The 22,953-nt window shown below is 32.4% G+C and overlaps 2 protein-coding genes across 2 annotated transcripts; both read right to left on the bottom strand.

Annotated features, from left to right (window-relative positions):
* Positions 1–167: 167 nt before the first annotated feature.
* LOC140059256 (uncharacterized) lies at positions 168–10,337 on the bottom strand. Its single transcript, XM_072105124.1, has 5 exons — positions 10,212–10,337; positions 3,929–4,046; positions 1,818–1,901; positions 1,622–1,663; positions 168–890 (listed from the first exon to the last, which is right to left on the bottom strand). The coding sequence occupies exons 1-5, from the start codon at positions 10,299–10,301 to the stop codon at positions 682–684; spliced, it is 543 nt and encodes a 180-aa protein (XP_071961225.1). The 5' UTR covers positions 10,302–10,337; the 3' UTR covers positions 168–681.
* A 4,008-nt stretch (positions 10,338–14,345) lies between these two features.
* LOC140058304 (uncharacterized) lies at positions 14,346–22,682 on the bottom strand. Its single transcript, XM_072103868.1, has 11 exons — positions 22,505–22,682; positions 22,230–22,355; positions 19,636–19,785; positions 19,462–19,506; positions 19,323–19,361; positions 18,832–19,005; positions 18,175–18,462; positions 17,054–17,233; positions 16,454–16,741; positions 15,844–15,909; positions 14,346–15,583 (listed from the first exon to the last, which is right to left on the bottom strand). Exons 1-11 carry the CDS (start codon positions 22,680–22,682, stop codon positions 14,829–14,831), a joined length of 2,289 nt encoding a protein of 762 aa, XP_071959969.1. The 3' UTR covers positions 14,346–14,828.
* Positions 22,683–22,953: the final 271 nt, after the last annotated feature.

Genomic DNA, 22,953 nt, shown 5'->3' with positions numbered 1-22,953 from the left:
ACAAAAATATTTAAAAACAGAACAGAGTAGAAAACAATGCAATACAACGGCAACAGAACAAAGCCAAAAGAAAGCTTGTGCTCGGTACCGTAGGCCTATTATTTTACCAAACAAACATGAGCTGAATACTGTACGCAAGAAAGGCAGTTGTTATAATTTATTGCTGGTTCATACATATTACAGTAAGAATTATAAAGCGAACAATTCTTAACTGGATTGATGAAGAGGCTCTCCTATCTCTTGGATTTCGCTTCGCTTAAAGACCGACTAGGCCTACTATTAAATATCTCTGTAAAAGGTATTTTAGGACTAAACTACCTCTTAACCCCTGCCCCTGTCCATTGGTATAATCTCAGGACATGAAGGCACACTGAAAGTTACGACTGAGAGAGCAACAACATTCAAAACCCACTTTGGAGTTTTCCACCAATGATAGAACAATTTATTTCAAAGCTTGCTTCTTCTATTTCAATGGTTTGGCAAAAAATGTATACATTTTATAACATGTTTTTACTCATTTTGTACCCAATGTTTTAAACTTTTTATTGATTTCTATATATTGTATATATTATATCCAAATTGACTCAACAATGTATTCATTTATAAAACTGTTTTGGTGTAACTTGTTTATCTTAATGTTTTAATAACTTTTCTATAGATCGTAAATTAATATCCAGTTAATTAATTGATTGCAAAAAAAACGATTTTAAACTTGAACTTGTACGGCAGGGAACAATTTGTTAAAGAGATAGCCTTACATGGGACGCCAATTATCGGCAGAAGGTATATACTCTTCCATAAAGAACCTTCCTTTTGTTTATCGATGTTTGGTACAGATGTGGATGTTATCATTGACGTTTGACTTGCTGTTGACAGTCCAGTGGTACCAGCTGTAAAAGAAAACATAGAAATAAAACAATAAAACCAAAATTAGGCTATACAGTGATAATATAATGATTGAGTAAGAAATGATGTTTTAAACGTTCTTGGGAAATGCTATTTTGGTTATTTTTGTTGGGTAACCTTTATTTGAACAATAATAAACATAATATTAATGATAATAATAATTTGAAGATAATATAATGGAAAAAAAAATATATTTGTCAATAATAAAAACAACATAAATAATAATTCAAGTTAACAAATACATTTGGATACAATGAAATGTTCTTATCGGTCTTGATCATAATTAGAAGTTCAATGACCTTGTCTCAAAATGACCCAGGGACGGATACAATATGATATAATAATAATTTGAAGTTCAAAAGTTTGACCAATTCAGCGAATGAATAAAAGAAGATTTAATAAAACGAATTGTTTGCGCAAAAACTATAAACCCAATAATATTAATTCTATTTAGATAAAACGTGACGTTTAACATGCTTTTTAAAAAGTAGAATATTTCTATAAACTGTATAAATAAGTTTGCATCAAGCTCATTCCATAGTTTAGAACCAGCAACACTTATAAATAATTGAATCTTAGTAAGTTTGGTAAATGGAACATGAATTGTGCGTGGATTCCTTAAATTATATTTGAGATATGGCTGATATTTGGGAAACAAAATATTAGAAATTAATGATTACCAACTTGACAATTAATTTCCTAATTTGAAACTTACCAGGCGTTGGGGACTTTCCCGAAGTTGTTGGTGTTGGCGTTGCTGTAGTTAAAAAACATAGAAACAAAAAAAATTAAACCAAAATTATACAGTGATAATATATAAGGATTGAGTAAGAAATAATGTTTAAACGTTCTTGGGAAATGCTATTTTGGTTACCAACTTGACAATTAATTTCTCAGTTTGAAACACTTACCAGGCGTTGTGGACATTTCCGATGGTGTTGGTGTTGATGTTGGCATTGCTGTAGTTATGTTACAATTTATACACTCCGCACAATCTGTTCAAATTACAAAAGAGAGCCTTGAGAATATGTGATGGCTCATCATTTCCATCTCATACCAAACCTTAATTCTTTAAGTTTAATGTTTTGAACATCTACGATATTAATAAACACCAAAACGGCTCTGTTCATGTATCATATTCCCAATTTAATTATTTCACCTCATATGTTAAATCATATGACAAGCATATATTAGACATGCTGATAATTATGTTACCGAAGCTTTTACAACAAACCATTAGACGTAATTCTGTTTCGCTGGTCCCAGACTTTGGAATTCTCTTTCGATTGAATTGAAAAACAAACCATCCATTGCTAATTTTAAATATTATCGTGAACCCGGAAATTACTTCGACCCCCGCGTACAATTGAAATTGAATTGAAAATATACTGATGAAATCAAAAATGTTGTTATAAAACCCTTTATAATATCTTCCTAAGATAGAAATATGGAACAATATCGTAATAGTGGAAACTAATGTTATCCAATCTACGTTTCGCGGTACATCGGAGATAGACAAGGTAGGTATCCAAGGCGGAGATTTGTACCGAAGTTTTTCCATTGTGCTCGCCTATGTCAGTATTAACCATAATTTATATAAATTATAGATAACATCAAGAAACCTCATACATATGGTGAGTAATTGCCTAACATGCACCATCTGATTTATTTTGCCTATGTATTTCCTTATCTCAAATAATGTATTCATTCATTCATCTTTTTATTTCCGAATATCATGGTGAAATAATATATTCATCGCAAAATAGAGAAAAAAAAAGAAAAAATCTTAATCTAAGAGCTCATATAGAACAAAAACAAAAATGTATAAATATATAAAGTCAATGCAACAAGGCATTCCATTGTATGTGCATTCTTGACACATTAAGAACGATTAATGGCCATGATCAAAGAATTAATTACTACTTGCTTGCGTTCACGCGATTTTTAAAACTTCCTAATGAACTCATCAAAGGATGGGACGTCATTTAAGACAAACATCATGCTTGCACTACAATTTCTTGACTTGACAATTTCTTCAGCAGCAAACGTTATAACATACTTTCAGTGATCTCAGAGTGCTCTTATTATACCTACACCATAAGGTTGAACAGTACATGCTGACACAGTAACTCTTGAGATAACATTTAGTCGTAGTAGAACATTTTCAAAACTTTCTATTTAGTATTATCCATTATATTTTCATTATATTTTTATTTTTATTGATTTTACATATTGCCATATGCATATTTGCTTTTTATCCCATGGGCCTATATCTATCCGAATACTACTCTGTTTACTTATTTATTTATTTTGGCTTTTAACTCATCCTTTTCTCTACTTCTTTTTTATCTTTATTTATCACATAATATTATAATATTAATAATATAATATGTATAATAATATTTGAAATGGGGTCAGCCTTAAAGTTATTTGACCTCTATCCACATACATTTTTCTTTTAATCTAATGTATAATTATGTTTAATTAGAATGTACAACTGTATTATTTGATGTGTGTGGGAAATTTAATAAAGAAACAAACATAACAAACCGTTGCAACAACAATCTATAGGCCTACAACAGCATTTTCGCAAATGCAGAACGTCATGCACACGGGCCTCTAATGATTTAAAACGCTACCAGGTAACTAGAGATGCTTTGTAACTATAGGCATATTTATATGCTAGGCTAACGATCCTAGGTTGTTCCGGGTTCAAAATCCTGTCAGAGGCCGGGTTTTTGTCATAACAATTTGTATATTATGGCCATAATATATTGTCTCGTGAATAATTTATCCACTTTTTTAAGCCATGCAGCGAAGGGCAATCTGCCTACAATGAGAATATTATAATTATTAAACAACCGTCAGCGTGAATTACACCAAATTCAGAAGGAGGCAGCCTATAGATTTCGATAATTTCTCGATTTGTTGACTGAGGGAAGCTTGAAATTACAGATTACCATCCGTATATACTACAATTAATGTTTTATTGAATTCACAGGATATTCTTTAATATCATTACCTCCACACGGAATACACGGCCCGAAATTGTCACAAACATCTAATGATCTATCCGTGCAGCACCCCTGCCCAGGAGGGCATGTAAGATTTGCGCAGACTTTTTCATCTGATCTTTTCGCCTATAGATAAAAAAAGAAATGACAAAGAAAACAAGTCATTAAACAAGAACATTTAGATAGACAATAGTGGCTTTTTTTTTCAAAGAAGTTGTGAAGGTTTATTTTCTTTCTTTCTCCTTGACTCACTAGTCTTGGGCAAGCTCAAGTAGCGCGCACGTACGTATTATATATATATGAATATACAATTAATTGTAGGAAAACATCGGTAACAAGTTAAAAGGCGTTCGATTGAGTGTTTCCGTTTCAAACTGCCATTTAACCGGTTAATAGAAAATGTATTCTGTTTCTGGAAATATAATTCATTCATTAATTTATTTCGCAGCAGAAACAACTAGGCTCATGTACACCCTTGTTATATTGATTGACGAAGACCTATACTGTCAAATACAGCATTTTAAAACTATAGTTTAGTTTACGGATAGGCCTATATATTGTCATTTTTCCAGGTAGTAGTAAGTTTAGAAATAGATAAATTTAGTAATCCAGTGGACCCTGAGGGATAGGGCGTGAAACGTCGCTAACTGAGGAAGTCCTGAATAAGATTTATCTCTATATAGTTTAGTTTAGACCAATGGATAGTGGAGAGACAAAACTCGCAAAAGGAAAAAGAAAACCACTGGGAAATACAACTTAAAACCACAAAACCTTTTGAACTTAACATTAGGAACATACTGCCAGATCGGTAATTGACTACATAAATTTAAGTTTCAATATTAACCACCATATTCTGTTTTGTAGTGTCGTTCCAAAATTGTTTATATCTACCCAATACTATCTACACCCTCTAGTCCAGTCCCTAAGGGGAAATGATGTTACCATAGTGGATACAAGTGTGCCCTTTGGCATGTTGATAGAACATGATATGGAGATACCAAAACAAAGTTACTGGAAATTTGATTTGACCTCTGTGACCTCTGACCTAAATTTTTATATTTGTATCTTAAACAGCCATATCTCCGCAACGGGTTTGACAATTGAAATGATATTGGTGTCAAATAGATCAGAGGGTACATATTTATATTCGCTCTAATAGAACTTTTTTTAAAAAAACGACCGGAAATGTAATTTCTCAATGTTTTGACCTTTGACCTTGGCTTACTATATCTCAATAACTACTGGTCAAAATTTCTTGAAATTTGTTTCAAATTGTTAAGAGCATACATATTTATATATACTCTAATTAAACATGTTCTTCCAAATCCACAGGAAATGTCATTTACTGACCTTTGACCTTTAATGTTTAAATATGTCTGTATCTCTGTAACCAAATGTCATAAAAAGTTCAACTTGGTGTCAAAATGTTCAAAATGTAAACATTTATATTAGCTCTAATAGAAGATGTTATCATATTTTTACTGGAAATTCCAATTTGAGGTATGACCAGGATATACTGTTAAGCGTGCGTGTGTCATACTTATAATAATATACCTAAAATATAGATTTAATGGACCAGAACTATATTCAATATCCTATTTAGCCTTTTACAATTTTCTTAAAACTTAATGTTTAATTTAATTTCAATATATAATTCCATCGCATGGTAGGCCTACATCGTAAGAGCAACACTTAATATCAACAAAAAATTAGATAAACTTAAAGTTAAATAACATTTAAAAAAAAGAAAGAAAATCAGGATCTTAAAGAAAGAAAAGAAGAATTAACCAATGCGATTTGATACTCATAAAACAATGACCTAATTATCAATTAATTGCTTGAAGTATGCTGAAAAAATAAAATGTTTGAAACAGTGAGGAAAAAGCGAAGAAAAGAAAAACATATGTTTAAAATATTAGAAATCTGAAAAGGATCAAAGACAAATTAATTACAAAGCTGATTTCTTTTCAAGAACATACTGTAGTGGAATATAAAAGGAAAACAAACCAGTGAGCAGTCAAAATTACCATCTTGGCTTGATGAGGCAATAACACATCCAGCTCATAACACAATACAACAAAATCTTTGAAACCAGAAGAAATTAAGAGAAGCAATGATAATTATACTTTAATCCACAAAAACATGACAAAACTGACATCAACCATTACCGACCAAACGAACATTATCACATGTACACAAATAATTTACAAAAGTAATCAAAAAACAAAATCAGAGACCGACTAGAAGTAAATAAACCAATATATAAGGCTTTATACAGTAGGACCATCTTATACAGTTTGTCAATCAACTAAAATAAAAAGGAAATGAATATCACCAAATCTTTGATTTAGAGATTATCAGAAAGCATTTGACTCAATAAAACAGGCATTACCATATTAGAAGGAAATATTATACCTCAACAAATATTGATTACGATCGTTCAAAGAGAAGTTAAGGAAGATTAGTAAGACAAGGCGATCTTCACTGCATTGAAAGAGGTGTTTAATCAAAGAGCTAATCTAAAAAATAGAGTAAATATCACTTTAAAGACAAAATAAACAGTTAATTTAACCAAAATCACATTGACTTCCAGCCTATTTTTTGCTTTGAATTAGTTTTTCTGGGTATGCACTATATCAGTTTTTTTCAATCCAATTTTTGGTGAAACTATTATGTGTGACATTAAAATTGCATATTCAACAAAAATATTTTTCAAAATTACTTTTGTCAGGGGGAAAATAAGTATATCTTTAATAGCATGTGATATTATTAGCAAATATTTCAAATGTAGTTTTAAAACTTTCCCATTACAAACAATTGCCATAATTCTGATAACATTACAATACACCCCTCCTCTGGGACTTATTTTCAAATGTAGCTAAAAACTTTCCAGTACAATTCCGGCCATTTTGATGTGTATAGATGCATGCAGTAGCATTGGAAAAGCGAGAGAGGGGGAGGTGGTTGGGTTGATGGAGAGACACATATTTTTTACATGTTTGTCTACACTATAAACTAGTTTAACAAAAAAGGTGTGATGTGCCCAAATATGGTAGTCATATGTCATTCATCGTGTCCATATATGGGCACATCACATTTTTTGTCGCATAAAAATGTTATAGTGTAGACAGAGTTTAACATTTGTGTAACATGTAACCAAAATATGTGTCTCTCCATCCACCCCAACCCCCTCCCCTCTCTCGATCTCTTTTTATAGATTATTAATTGCTAAATATATGCAAAACGATGGGTCATAGCTCAAAATGACATTTCCAATTGAATTCTGACAAAATATTTTGTTAAAGCAAATATAAATGTGTATATTCTAAACAATTTGACACCAAACTGAACTTTTTAGGACAAATAGTTACCGAGATATTGACATATTCAAACATTAGAGGTCAAGGGTCAAAAAAGCTTAATTTATGGTAATTTTTTGAAAAAAGTTTCTATTAGACTAAATATTAGATTTATTTTCTTAACATTTTGAGCCCATTCTCAAATCTTTGAGATTGCGTGTTATTGAGATATTAGGCAATCAAGGTCAAAGGTCAAACTGAAAAATAAAGCCGTTGCGACCATTTTCGTACAATTTTTTTCATTATAGCGAATATAAATATATATCTTCCAAGCATTTTGAAAAAAAAAATAAATGTAAAATGTCCCTGCGTTGTCAAGATATGGTGATTTTTAGTTATATAATATAAAAATATAAAAATTGAGGTCAGAGGTCACAGAGGTCAAATCAGATTTCCAGTAACTTTGTTTTGGCATCTCCACACTATACTGTACCAAACTGCTATATTGAAAAAATTGTATCCAGTCTGGTAACATCCCACCCCTTTTTCTCCCCTTAGGGACTGGACTACTCTATTCACCAGCCTTATGTCTCTTAAATTGTTCTATTTCGTTTTTTCCTGTCCACTCAGGCAGCGCTTGCCTTATATATCTATCTATCTTGTCCAAGTAGCCTACCTTCACTTGCACTGATGAAGGGCTAGTGTTGTCCGAAAGCTCTGCTAAATTTTCTGGCTGTTTTACTTTATAGTGTTGATTTAGCTTTTCGCTTTTTTTTCTCCATTGAGATCCAGCCACTGCATTTTCATTTTTCAGTATTTTGCCTTTATTTTATTAATTTATATAGTTTAGTTATATATAAAAAAAATACTATAATTTATCTATTATGACCTTTGACCAATAATATAATTATGTAACGATATAATATACAAAACGTTGAACTTGATTAAATTTCAATCTTTAAAAAAAGTAACACACAGAATAAGGTCTAGCGCACAAATAACCGACTATTGTGGTGATTTAATGGATCCTGTGACGAGATCCTTGTACTGTTGTTGGCTTCCCTTTCAGTCGTTTTTAACATAAAAACTGTGTCATTTGTAGTGGATTACTTCCGAATTCTAAAAACCATACATGGATTTTACGAATTTATGTCATAACCTTATTTTACGATACAAATGAAATAATAGATTTGTATTAATGAAATGCAGTTATAATTGAAGACAGAGTTGTTTTTTGTAATCTTGTATTTTTCTACTACAATTTGTTTGGTCTTCTTTATGATGTGAAGCGCCTTTGAGCATCAGTATTCATGAAAAGGGCGCTCTAGACATCTGGTAAATAAATAAATACTATACTTAAGTGAGTGAGTGGCCGAGCGGTTAAGACAGTGGAACCGTAATTACGTAGCCATAACATCGGCAAGGGTTCGAGGCTCACTCACTCCATGGTTCTGGTGGTAGAACGAGTCTTCTCGGATAAGGACTATAAACCGTAGGTCCAGTGTACACAACTAGCTCGTGTGCACTTTAAAGAACCTAGTACATCTTTCGAGACGAGTAGGGGGTTACCCCGGTGTATTAGTACATCACAGCCACTGATCACCAACTGGGCCCTCTGGGAGATCAGTCTGTGACTGAAGAGGTCACCCAGTATAAAAATGAACTAACAAACAATTAAAAATGTTGTTAAATCAATTATTATAAACAATTGGCAGGTAAAAGTGTACTAGTTCAAATAGAGTAGTACGTTTTCAATAACAAGCAGGAACAGATAGCTATGTAAACTTTCAACACATGATAGTAGCAATTATAACAGATCTACAGTAAACAAGTAAAATGCTAGTGACTTTGAGGGTGAATTCTTCGAGCTATATAGGTACACGGTTTCTAGGAATGGAAGATGGCGTTGATTTGGAAACCATAACAATCTGATTGACACCATTATAAATTAAGAATTTCTCACACTTGATTATAAAATCATGCTGGAAAAATTATAAAATACGAAAAAAACATAAAATGATATGGAATTTGTTTGCATTTGAATTGAAATCAAAATGAATACGGATGCAATTTTATGAAAGCGGACAAAAAAATGTAAAAATGTAAAAACTAGCATTTTTGAACACCTACCTAGATTTTATTTCATAAAACTGTTTCAATAAAATATTATTAATTGTACAGTAACATTTTAAATATAAAATATATATAATTATTTTATTATCAACGGTTCTTCGAGGCCTATAGCTTCATCTTCATAGAGTCTATTTATCTTTATGCCAAATATGTAGTCAACTATATCGTTTTAAGAATGACATTTTATGAATATTATACATCGATTTGTAATTGAATACGTTCATAATTTAAAATGAGAATACATTTGTAATAAAGGTGGGCGATTCCCACGTGGAAAAAAAGGATTTCTCATAACTTCTACTCACTATTATACATCTAATAGATCAGACTAATACGTGAAATAGACCAGTAAATTCATTTAGTATCTGTTTAACCTAGTCTTACACTGAAATATATACTTGTTATTTCTCGAAAGAGCACATACACTGAAACCTATTGTTGCGTTGTTAGTCAGACACAGATAATCAATAATAACTGTGACATTTGTTACGTTGTTACGTATGTCATCGCATAATATGTAAAATTGCTTCAAGGTAGGTGTTCATATTATTATAAAAGTCGTGTACAACTCTTTAAAAGGGAGGCTTATTTCACTATGTCCGTTCTGCTTCACCGTTGGTGAAGAATACGTGAGGTATATAGCAATGTTGTGCGAAATTTATAATAAAACATTTTATATATAAACAATAGACTTGTATACTCGGAGCGTTAACACTTCAGGAATGTTCTACGTCATTAACTTAAAAGGTTACTCCTTCAATAAATTCTCCTCACTTTCATATATTGTAACCAGAACATAATAATCAATAGGTTGAATAAATATAAACTTAATTAAACTTTATTTATGAACCCTACCTACCTTAGATTGAACTGGACTCGATAAAATTAGTGAAGATTGAATAATCCAAGATATTAGTACAAATAGAATAGTGAAATTTGAAAAACACATTATACACGGTTCTATTATGTTAACAGCCTTACTAGTCAGGACACAGTTCATTCGTCATGTAACAGCTAGTTATTAAAATAATAATTGTGACATGACGTCACAGAGTTACGTCTCCCTCTATATGTAAAGGAAGTTTCTTTTATTAATGTACTGTTTTATTTGAGGTGGCAGAGTTGAAAGTTTTAAACCACAGATCATACGATCATGGTCAACAGCATAACCCTTGTTCACCGCTGTGTCATAGGTCTTTCTTTGTTTCAAATTTTTTTGTACACGTGTTTGTGGAAATGAAATATTTGATTTTATGTAGGCCGTATCACCATACAATGAAGAGGAAACGCACACGCAACAAAAACATTATTCGCCGGGCCGACTGAGCATGACCTATCACGACGTAGGTGACCATCGTTGTCGCTTTTGATTGACTAACTCATATTATTTGCGCATGCGTCGTTGCGTTGCGTCAAAATGGGAACCACGCTTTAAAAGGCGACTTAACCAACAAAAAAAAAACTACGGATCGCAATTTAAGGCGACTAACGAAAAAAAAACCACTACGGATCGCAATTTAAGGCGACTTAGCCAAAAAAAATACGGATCACAATATATGGCGACTTAGCCAAAAAAAAAAAAAATCCACAGACCGCAATTTACTTTACCCTAAAACGTGGGCGTAATATACGCAAGTGCACCGGAAGAAATGTGACTAATCGCGACGACGCGACGGATCATCAAAACTGTCGTTTGTGATTGGTCCACTCACTCACGTCGCGTTCGAAAGTGGGAACCAAAGATTATTCATATAGCTTGGCCAGTATAATTCGACTGGTATTCGGCTGTCGTGACATTTACTAGGACATATTACATCGAATTTATGTTACATTAGTTCAGATTAGTTAATTTATATAGTTTAGTTATATATTTTAAAAAATAACTATAATTTATCTATTATGACCTTTTACCAATAACATAATTATGTAACGATATAATATAAAAAACGTTGAACTTGATTAAATTTCAATCTTTAAAAAAAGTAACACACATATTAAGCTCTAGCCCACAAATAACCGACTATTGTGGTGATTTAATGGATCCTGTGACGAGATCCTTGTACTGTTGTTGGCTTCCCTTTCAGTCGTTTTTAACATAAAAACTGTGTGTCATTTGTAGTGGATTACTTCCGAATTCTAAAAACCATACATGGATTTTACGAATTTATGTCATGACCTTATTTTACGATACAAATGAAATAATAGATTTGTATTAATGAAATGCAGTTATAATTGAAGACAGAGTTGTTTTTTGTAATCTTGTATTTTTCTACTACAATTTGTTTGGTCATATTTATGATGTGAAGCGCCTTTGAGCATCAGTATTCATGAAAAGGGCGCTCTAGACATCTGGTAAATAAATAAATACTAGACTTAAAAATCTTGTTAAATCAATTATTAATTCAGGCAGGTAAAAGTGTAGTTCAAATAGAGTAGTACGTTTTAAAAAAAATAACGAGCAGGAACAGATAGCTATGTAAACTTTCAACACACGATAGCAATTATAACAGATCTACAGTATTCAGCTGTCGTGACATTTACTAGGACATATTACATCGAAGTTGCATTTTATAACACAATGTTATGACACAAAAAAGCTAGGCACAACCGAACTAAACACAACCAAACTAAACACAGCCAAGCTAGACACACTCATGCTAGGCACAATCAGGCTAGACCTCAACATGCTAGAAAGAGAAAAAACATGCACCCTAGCCAACTTAGTGTAGCTCAATGTTTAACATGTCTATCTTTATTATCAAATGAATCGTTGTAACAGCAATCAATATAACCGCATGATGAGCGTCATGAATGTAGGGGCCTTTTAAAATAGTTTTTTATTGATGATTTACAAACGCTACCGGGTTACTACAGATTCTTGTATATTATGTTTGGCTATCGATCCTAGTTCAAAATCCTGTCAGAGGCCAGGTTTTACAAGTTGTACATTATGGCCATAATATTTTTGTCTCGTGAATAACCTTTGCATTTTTTAAGCAAGTGGAAATGACAATCTGCCTACAATGAGAATGTTATAATTATTAAACACCAGCCAGCGTGAATTACACCAGATTCAGGAGGCAGCCTAGATTTCGAAAATTTCTCGATTTGTTGACTGAGGAAAGGCTGTAGGCCTATTAATTACAGACTACCACCCGTATATTACAATTAATGTATTGTATTCACAGGATATTCTTTATTAATAGCATTACCTGCACACCCGGCACACACCTTTCCACAGCCGCCTCTGAAGGCATTCTACACTCTCTCAGATATCTTTTCGCCTATACATAAAAAAAGATAAAGAAAAAAAGTCATTAAACATGAACATTTAAATAGATAATAGTGACTTTTTTCTTTCTAAAAAGTTGTGAAGTGTTTTTTTGCCTTCATTTTCTCCTTGCCCACCCACTCTTGGGCAGGATCAAGTAGCGCGTGATTGTATGACCGCAATTGTACTGAGTGCGGAGGATAGAGGGGTTGGAGGCTCAGTGATTTGCTGGGGTCATCAGTAGGCCAGTGGTGGCGCCTGGATCTCTCCGACGTGGGGGATACATTCCCCGACGAGGGGGCTACATTCCCCAACGAGGGAGCTATGCGAGCGGAAACAACGTTTTCCATTTTTTATAATGCAAAAAAAAAAAACTATGCGCGATGACTGTTTCAATTCATATTTTTCATTAAAAAAAATAAAAGTTAAAAATATGCCTATATATTTATATACATACGCGAACGTAAAACGTACTCACAAGCCAAGAGGTAGGCATATTGTTTATCGCAGACGCGTAGGCTGGTTGCTGTCTGGGGGTGCAAAACTTGTAAATGCGTGCCTTGAGTGATCTGTAAGAAAATTGTGAAAAATAGAGCTGCTAGGTCTCCGGAAGTTGCAATTATACATGTGACTGAGCTAAGACATTTTTGAAAAATAAAGCTGTTAGGTCCCAGAAAATGCACTTATTTTACTTCGAAATATGACCAGCTTTATGGTTGGGGCTGAGCTAAGAACATTTTTAGAACTAGAGCTGCAGGTTTCCAAAAATTGTCTTATACTTTGGAAACATCAGGCCTAGAGGCTTAAAAAAGTAGTCCGTTTAACCTTTATTTGGGGTTCGTCCGGAAGCGAAGACCCTTTTCAGTCGGGGAAATCAATTCATACTTCCGAGATATAATTTTTGAGATTATGAGCGGGAAATTCAAATAAATTTAGCCTTAGGGAGTGGTACCAATACGCTTCCAAAAAGTGTTTGCGATATTAGTATAGGACCAGATATATGAATTAATTAAAGCCCCATTCCCTACGTTTTTTAGATCTAATTTAAGATCACAAACTATATTTAATGTAAAAATAATACTATATGGTCCTATTGCGATAACTTTTTTCGTCTTTAAACGGTTAAAAATGTGAAAAATAAATCGATTTTAATAATTATAGCGGCCCGCTATAAATCCCAAAATGCATTGCGCGCGGATTGATATTGTTGTTTTTCACCTGTAATTCGCCCACTTTTCGATCGATCGTGAAGCCAAAACAAATGGAAGACTCCTAACTTTTCAGCGAAAATACCGGGTTTTCCCCAATTTGTATCAACGCAGTCTGGCAAAAATAGAAAGACAATTAATGTAGCAACTATACAACGTCAGGCTAGGTATATAGCTAGCGTACGATGTTCGTACGTTACCGATGTTTACCAGCTAGGCCTACAAAACTAAGCCTAGCTAGGCTAGGCCTGAGACCGTCCACGAGAGGTCGATCGCCGCGAGCTACTTAGGTAGTGCATTGTTTCTCACTTTTTATCATAATTTACCATAAAACGTACATTTAAGACAAGGAATGACATGGTTTAATGTTTTTAAAATGATATATATGTATTATTTTCCAAAAAACGTCCAAAATTGCAGGGAAGGGGTCTTTAATAATACTAAACAATCTAAAAAATAAATCTTTTTATTTACAAAAAAAGTAAGTGAAAGTCAAACGTAAATGAAACCCATCTGTACATAACAGTATTTGTTATTGTGTAATAAGAAGTTGTTGTTATACGATATTACATTAAAAGGATTAGGCCTCATTTTATATTATTCTAAGAAAACTGCACATAAATACAGTTCACTTAGCACTCTAGTATTTAAAACATTGATGACTAGCAAGTATATACGCCCTAAAGTTTTAAATCTTCACAGTACAATTCCGATCATTAAAATGCTGAGAGAAAAATAAATAAAGTAAATAATAAAACTTAAACTATAGAATAACAATATAATGCTTGGCTAGTAATAGTAATATGGGTTGTAAAGAAATCGAAAAGTATATAAGCTTATTTAACTAATTATAAGGCGTAAAAGTCTCAACCATTACAACAAATCGAAAATCACAATCAATTTTGAAATAACATATTTTAAACTGGAATGCCAGAAAAAAAAAGAATTTACGGTTTTACGATTTTAGACTTCCTAATCTGAAATGTATATTGTTGTTTCAGGGAAAAAGAGGCACAAAGTGGTTAGGAATAAAATGTTCATATTCTGCTTTTGGTGTGTGCCTAGACCACATAATGAAAACTGTTGCTGGATTTTCTATCTTCTTACGAGGAGTGATAAGTACATTTAAAGGACTTGGTTGCGAAGCACCAATCGTAGGGTAAACGGACTGAATGTTACAGTTAAAAACTGACGCTAAGCCGAACAAATGCATGGAGTTTCCCTGTAGGCTAAAAACATTTTGTTTAATTAATGTTTTTCTGACTAAATTTTCAAAGCGTGCTTCTATATCTGTAGATTTGAAGGATGTATCTTTCTCTTCTAACTTGGTCAGTGCATACTCAGCCTCCATACAATTGATAAGTGTTTCTTGATTCAAATAGTAATCTTTATGATAAGCTAACTCAACGACTGTTCGTATTTTTAACTCAAGAAAATTATCTTCTGAACCATAGTAGATAACAGATGCAGCAGAGAATAAACAGTTTACCCCATGTGAAACACTAACGGGAAATAGATATTTGAATGATGAATAATAAATCGGGGATAGGCCTAACGCATTTCGATCCAAACCATGAATTGACGTCTGAAAAAGTGGACATCGTTGTATACATTTAAGGTGAGGCTGTTGTAACTCTACAGTGCCGCAAGCTAATTTTAGTTGTCTGAAACTTCCAAAGTTGTTTTCTAACATAATATTCCAGATCCCTTGCCATGTTCTTTGCACTGTCCAGTCTTTATTACGAAAATAACCTATAAAATAAAATAATTGATTACTCAATAAAGTGTGCAATTATAGGGTATCCCTATAGTATTACAACATGCACTGCTTCTCCTTTATATACAGGAAAGCCCAAAGTATTCCCTTAATATCAGTGATACTTAAGATCATAAGTCCCTTTTTGCAGTCAGGAAATAAATCATTAGGCGTAAAAATAAAATAATGAATAAAAAAAACGTTTTTAATATCAATTTAATTATTTGAAAAGCTTGCATCAGCCTCAAGTACTAACCAGAATCATTGATTTCCAACTCCTGACTTTTTCTTGTTCCCCAAAATGTAGTGGTTATTAGTATCCCTAAATAAAATATAAAAAAAGAATTCAAAATGATGGAAAACAAATTGCCGTGTTGAACAACGATACGGCGTCGGTGATGCGGACTAGCAGACATTTATAAAGAAGGCAGAGACACAAAGTATGCCATAGTGGCAGAATAAACTAAGGAGGAGTAAGTTTAATTAATATGTTTAATCTTCCCTGAAGTAACTATATTAAAAATAATTTTTTTCTATATTGAAGTTATACTGTACGTAAATCATATAACATATGAACATAACCAATAACCCAGATAACTTGAGCTAAAACACAACCATGGGTAGAAGGGTTGGGTTCCCAAAACCCCGCTTTGTGAGGAACACATGAGATGGAGGCGGGAAAACACTTTTTTTTTTCACAGCAAATAGAAAATTACGCCTTGTTTGGATAATGTTAGGCTAAGTGTAAAGTGACCAACGTGCTTGTCAAAGTAATACCACCAGAATTCGCTGACAAAACAATGGTTTCTTTTTTGTTGTGTAAAAATGTTCTCTGTTTCAGAACATTAACATTAAAACTAAACTACCTTGATCCCATTCTTGCTCAGGCCATAAATACTTCTTTGCAAGTTCTCCTCTTCCAATTTTATAAAGAGCATGTGCAAGAACACCTTTCGTAGCATGTACACCTTTCATTCTCTTCCACTCCTGTAAAACTACTAAATTCTGTCTCGATATATCGAACTTGTGGTCATGCTCAATGGTTTCCACTTCACCTGTTGTTAATCCGAGAATAACACCAATCCGTGTTACTTCTTTCCCAATGTGTCGTGAGATGTCTGATATATCTTCACATTTAACCATTGTATTATCATCTACAAAAACATATGAAAGTAAACTAAATGAAAACAATCTTTATACACAAGTGAATTAAGCCGTTTATTTGCGACGACCGAGGACTAGCGACTTATAGGTCAATCGTGTCGTCGGTCGTCGATTGGACCTAGAAACTATCAAACCAACTATTGACACTCGACACGTCCCAATATTTCAACAGGCGCAAAATGAACTAACATGACATAGTTTGGTCTTCGGTAGTCGAAAGTCAAAACCACACTATCATTCTTATAAATACCATCATGTCCAAATATCCAGATATTAAATTGTTTAAATGTTTGAATTCTTACGTTTGCACCATTCAGGCAGATCACCTGATAGTGGAGCGTCTTCAGAAACATCAGGAAGGCTGGAGGTGGAGGAACGCCGTCTCCTAACCTTTTTCACACCCTTACTTGAACTTCCATTAGTTTGGTGTATGGAACTTCCATTAGTATTCATAAGCTGTGTTGGATCAAGAATCTCAGTCCCTAAAATAACAGTAATACAATTTTAATATTTAAAATTCATATTAAATTTTATCAGGTTTTGTTCTCATCAACTGAGATAAACGTTTACTACACATAGTATAATTCAGATGTATATTATTATTATTATTAATATTAATAATAATATTAATATTATTGTTATTGTTATTAGTATTATTGGTATTATTATTATTAATTTTTAGTTTATTTTGAATAAAGTAACTATAGGCCTAAATATGTTTTTTTTTATTTTAAAGGAAATAATTTAATATGTAATTTCTATGGCATTTAGAATAACTATTGTTTTATACAATTGTTTGTGGAAATTTTCCTTGTGATCAAGATATGTTTTGTTGTTTTTGTGTGTGTATATTTTACTGCTGATGTGTTAGATGTGCTAGAAAATTTCTTGTAGTCGAAATTTTACAGAAGGGCAAAGTAAACGAAGAGGTCGGAAGATACCATCAGTACTTGATAGAGTTGTAAACAAAGTCAACTTACTAGATACAACTTCATTAGAGCCTGCTTCAACAGAAATTTATAATTCCCAGCCATGTTTTAACTGTTATATGAACTGTTTTATAAGTTGTTTTGTGACTGTGTAATTTGGTAGTAGTCACTCTCATACTGTAGGCCTACATTTAAAAGTAACACATCCAAATGCCAACTTCAAGTCAATGGCTACCAGATGTCTCTGTGAGACGGTTATTTGAACCAGTACCAGTACCAGTGCATGGTTCCCCAAAACCCCGCTTTGTGTATCGTAGTAGGAGGAACACATGAGATGGAGGCGGGAAAACTCATTTTTTTTTTCACAGTAAATAGAAAATTACGCCTTGTTCGGATAGTCTCAAGAATAAATTGACCAACGTGCTTGCCAACGTAATATTTCTTTTTTGTTGTGTAAAAATGTTCTCTGTTTTAGAACATTAAAACTAAACTACCTTGATCCCATTCTTGCTCCGGCCATAAATATTTTATCGCAATTTCTGTTTTTCCAATACTCTCAAGAGCACGTGCAAGAACACCTTTCGTAGCATGTACACCTTTCATTCTCTTCCACTCCTGTAAAACCACTAAATTCTGTCTCGATATATCGAACTTGTGGTCATGCTTAATGGTTTCCACTTCACCTGTTGTTAATCCGAGAATACCACCAATCCGTGTTACTTCTTTCCCAATGTGTCGTGAGATGTCTGATATATCTTCACATCCAACCATTGTAATATCATCTACAAAAACATATGAAAGTAAACTAAATGAAAACGTATACACAATTAGTGAGTTTTTGATTTGCGACGACTGAGGATCGAGTGTGGCCAAATCTTTAAAACAAATTATGTTAAATATATATTTGCCATTTGAAATACCATATTATTATTCCACTAACAAACGCAACAAACAAAAAGATTATAGTCAAGTCAAGTCGTTGGTCGTCGAATGAACCAGAAACCATTAAACTGACCATCGACACATTTCCGCATGCGCACAACGAATTAACATGACATAGTTTAGTCGTCGATAATAAAAACCACACACTTAAATACCATCATGTCCAAATATCCACAGATATTTAATTTTGTTAATGTTTGAATTCTTACGTTTGCACCATTCAGGAAGATCACATGATAGTGGAGTGCCTTCAGAAACATCAGGAAGGCTGGAGGTGGAGGAACGCCCTCTCATAACCTTTTTTACACCCTTACTTGAACTTTCATTAGTTGGTTGGATTCCATTAGGATTCATAAGTACATTTTGCTCAGGAATCTCAGTTCCTAAAACAGTAATAAACATTTTATTAAAAAAATCAACTTATTCTCAAAAACGAATAATCTTGATATTTATTTTTTATTTAGTTTAAAATGAATGAATTGTAACTGAAATACTGATTTTTTTTTAATTCTTAAAGAAATAACTTATTTGGCTTTTATTTTTATTTTTTATTTGTTGTGCAATTGTTCAGTTTATGTAGTCATCGTGGAAATAAGGACACCTTTCTTTTCTTGTGATCAAGGTTTGTTATTTCGTTTTTTTTAAAAATAAAACAAGAAATATTAAAAACTATTTAAAAAAATTGATAATATCAACCTACTTCTTGCAGGCATGTCATATTCATCTTTACCAAATTGATCTGATTGAAAAAAAAATCATTTTGATTTAAATAATCAACTTAAAAATATATAGGTATATTAAACCTTTTTGACTTTATCAAAAAAATCAAACAGTTTTACCTGTGCTGGATGGATTGTGACCCATTTGGGTTCTTTCAACTTCACCTAAAATGATAATAATAAAATACTAAGTTGGGTAAATATTAAAATGTTAGATTTAATGTAAATTTATAGCTATTTAAATGGAAAACTGATTAATATGAATTCAGTATTCAAATTATAAAATTATATTACGTTTATAGGAGACAATAAGATCATCAGAACAGCCGATAGGATCTTCTGTGGACTTCTGTTTTACAGCTAAATTCACTGTTTTCTCATCATCCTGCTTTTTGGAACTGACATTAGGATTAACAAAAGACTGTTGTTCAGAATCACCATTTGCTAAATGTAATAGAATTCGATTAAAATGTAATAATTAAATAAAAAATTGGAATAATACATCCACTTTTTACAAATTTACTTAAAAAAAAAAAAAAAAACAACAATTATTATTCGTTGATGTGTCATGTGCATGTATAAATATGCAACAACCTGTAAAAGAAATGATCAATATTTGAAATGTGTAAACACTTCAAAATATTCATAATATAAAAAAAGGAAATGCCATGGTCAGTTTATGTTAAGTTAAAATGGTTTGTTAAACTTAAATAAACGGATAATGGTATTATTAAATGATATCTACAATTGTAATTGTTTCATGTTTACATGATAGATTGCTATACATTGAGTTAGCAGGTCTTTTATTAAAGTCAAAATATTGATAATTATTATACAAATTTTTGGTTCTATTAAAACACACTGGAAAATGTATTAGGACACTAACTACAGATGAAAGTATAAATTGTTTTTTCAATGATTTTGAATTGATGTTCTCAAAGATGTTTATTGCAGCAACGATTGTGAATATGTATTTGTCGACAAACGGGAAGATGGTATAATCTAGATGATGATACATATCACTGAAATCCTTCAGAATAAAAAGATACCTGGTAATAAATCGAAATATAATATCATATTTTATAAACAATTTTTGTTTTAAATTTTTATCTTAGAGTCCCTAGTCGTCGTCTTAGAAGAAATACTACTTTTCATATTCCTTTTAGTAGAGTAAATGTTTTAAAAAATGGTTTTATTAGTAGATTAGTCAAACTTACAATTCTTTTACTTTAAGAAACCCTGAGTTAGATATTTTTAGTAATAATTTCCGTAAGTTTCGTAACATTGTTAGTAGTTTAGTTTAATGTTTGTTATTGTATATGTACGTGTTTGTCTGTGTTCCCTCCTGTAAGTGGTGAACCATGAGCTCACTGTTGGTTGGGAAATGAATAAATAAATAAAATAAATAAAAATAAGAAACTTACATTTTTTACAGCAACATGAAAAATGATCTGCCCAAAAGTCATGAGACTCCTTTGTCCAACAGCACAAAATCTTTTTCAAACAGCCAATAACAAAGATGACAAACACTATACAGTAAATATAAATCGAAATTCAATACATTAAAAAAAATTCTGTTAGCGATTTTCAAATGCCTAATGGGACTCCAGCTCTTTACATCACCTGGTATTTTCAGATGGTTTCCCATCAAAGCTCTAAACGTTGCTTAACTTCGGTGATCTGACGAGAACCGGTATTTCAACATGGTAAGGCCGTATTATATACTTTTTACTACCCCAACTTAGCAACTGATTGTTCTTAGTTTAGACCTGTGGTGATGTAGTTGTCTGGATTAGTTGGAAGTCATAATAAATAAAGCATCTGTAATAATATTGTAAAGTAGGAAATTGTAAAGTAGAAAGTTCACCTTTTGTAAAAGAAAAAGACATCCATTTTCTAATAGTAAACGAATTAAAATAAAACTAAACAAAATATTTAAAAACAGAATATAGTAGAAAACAAGGCAATACTAACTAAACTAAACAGAACTAAGCCAAAAGAAAGCATGTGCTCGGTACCATAGGTAATTGGAGCATACCGTTAGGCCTATTATTTTACCAAACAAACAAGAGTTGAATACTGTACACACAAAAAAGAAGTGGTTATAATTTATTGCTGGGTCATACATATTATATTCCAGTCAGAATGATAAAGCGGAACAAATATATTGAACTGGATTGCCACAGGAAGAGGCTTTCTTATTTCTTGGATTTCGTTCGCTTAAAGACCGACAAGGCCTACTATTAAATATCTCTGTAAAAAGTATTTTAGGACTAAACTACCTCTTAACCATGCTCCTGTCCAATCCATTGGTATAATCTTAGGACTGAGAGAGCAACAACATTCATCACTTTTGAATTTTCCACCAATGGTAGAACAATTTATTTCAAACCTTTTTCTTTCTTTATTTATTTACCTATACATATAAAGTAAAAATTACAACATAAATAAAACTTAATATAATCAAGTTCAACCCCTAAACATTGAAATATAAATAGTTATATAAATAAATTAGGCTACCTTTCTAAAAATTATATACATATATTATGTTTTGTTAAACACACTTTCTCTCAAATATATAATATAAGCTTGCTTCTTCTATCTCAATAGTTTGGCCAAAAATGTATACATTTTATAAAATGTTTTTACTCATGTTTTTACCAAATGTTTTAAACATTTCATTGATTTCTGTGTATTGACTCATAAATGTATTAATATATAAAACTGTTTTGGTGTAACTTGTTTGTCTTAATGTTTTACTCTTTTTAATAACTTGTCGAAAATGAATATCCAGTTACAATTAATTGATTGCAATAAACGATTTTGAACTTGAACTTTTATGGCCAAAAAGTCGACAGAGAACTAATTTGTTAAAAGGTTTGCCTTACCTGGAGCGCCAATTATCGGCAGAAGGTATATACTCTTCCATGATGAACCTTGTTTATCGATGTTTGGTAGAGATGTGAATGTTATCATTGACGTTTGACTTGCTGTTGATAGTCCAGTGATACCAGCTGTAAAAGAAAACATACAGAGGAGAAATAAAACAAAAGGTATACAATGATAATATATAATGATTGAATAAGAAATAAAAAATGTTTAAACGTTCTTGGGAAATACTATTTTGGTTACCAACTTGACAATTTATCAATTTGAAACTTACCAGGTGTGGACTTTTCCGAAGGGGTTGGTGTTGGAGTTATGTTACAATTTGTACACTCCTTTCCTTCACAGATGTCACCACATGGTTGGCACGTGTCATCATTAGTAATATATTCGCCATGTGGACATGATTCACAAACTGCGTCTTTTCCGGGCGTACACTCCTCAACTTGGACCATGCCATTATCTTGACATTTGGTACAATTTCTGCAAAATACTCCAACTTCACCAGAAGAGAACTCTTTATCTGTTGAGTTGAATTTGATTAGATGTGTTAATGCAACAAGCTAGACACAATCTAGCTAAACACGATCAAGCTAGACACGACCAAGCTAGACACGACCAAGCTAGACACAACCAAGCTAGACACGACCAAGCTAAACACGACCAAGCTAGACACGACCAAGCTAGACACGACCAAGCTAGACACGACTATAAGCTAGACACGAC

Source organism: Antedon mediterranea, chromosome 9 (genome assembly GCF_964355755.1).
Source record: "Antedon mediterranea chromosome 9, ecAntMedi1.1, whole genome shotgun sequence".
Classification (NCBI taxonomy): Eukaryota; Metazoa; Echinodermata; class Crinoidea; order Comatulida; family Antedonidae; genus Antedon; species Antedon mediterranea.
This window is presented reverse-complemented; position numbering and strand designations above follow the sequence as displayed.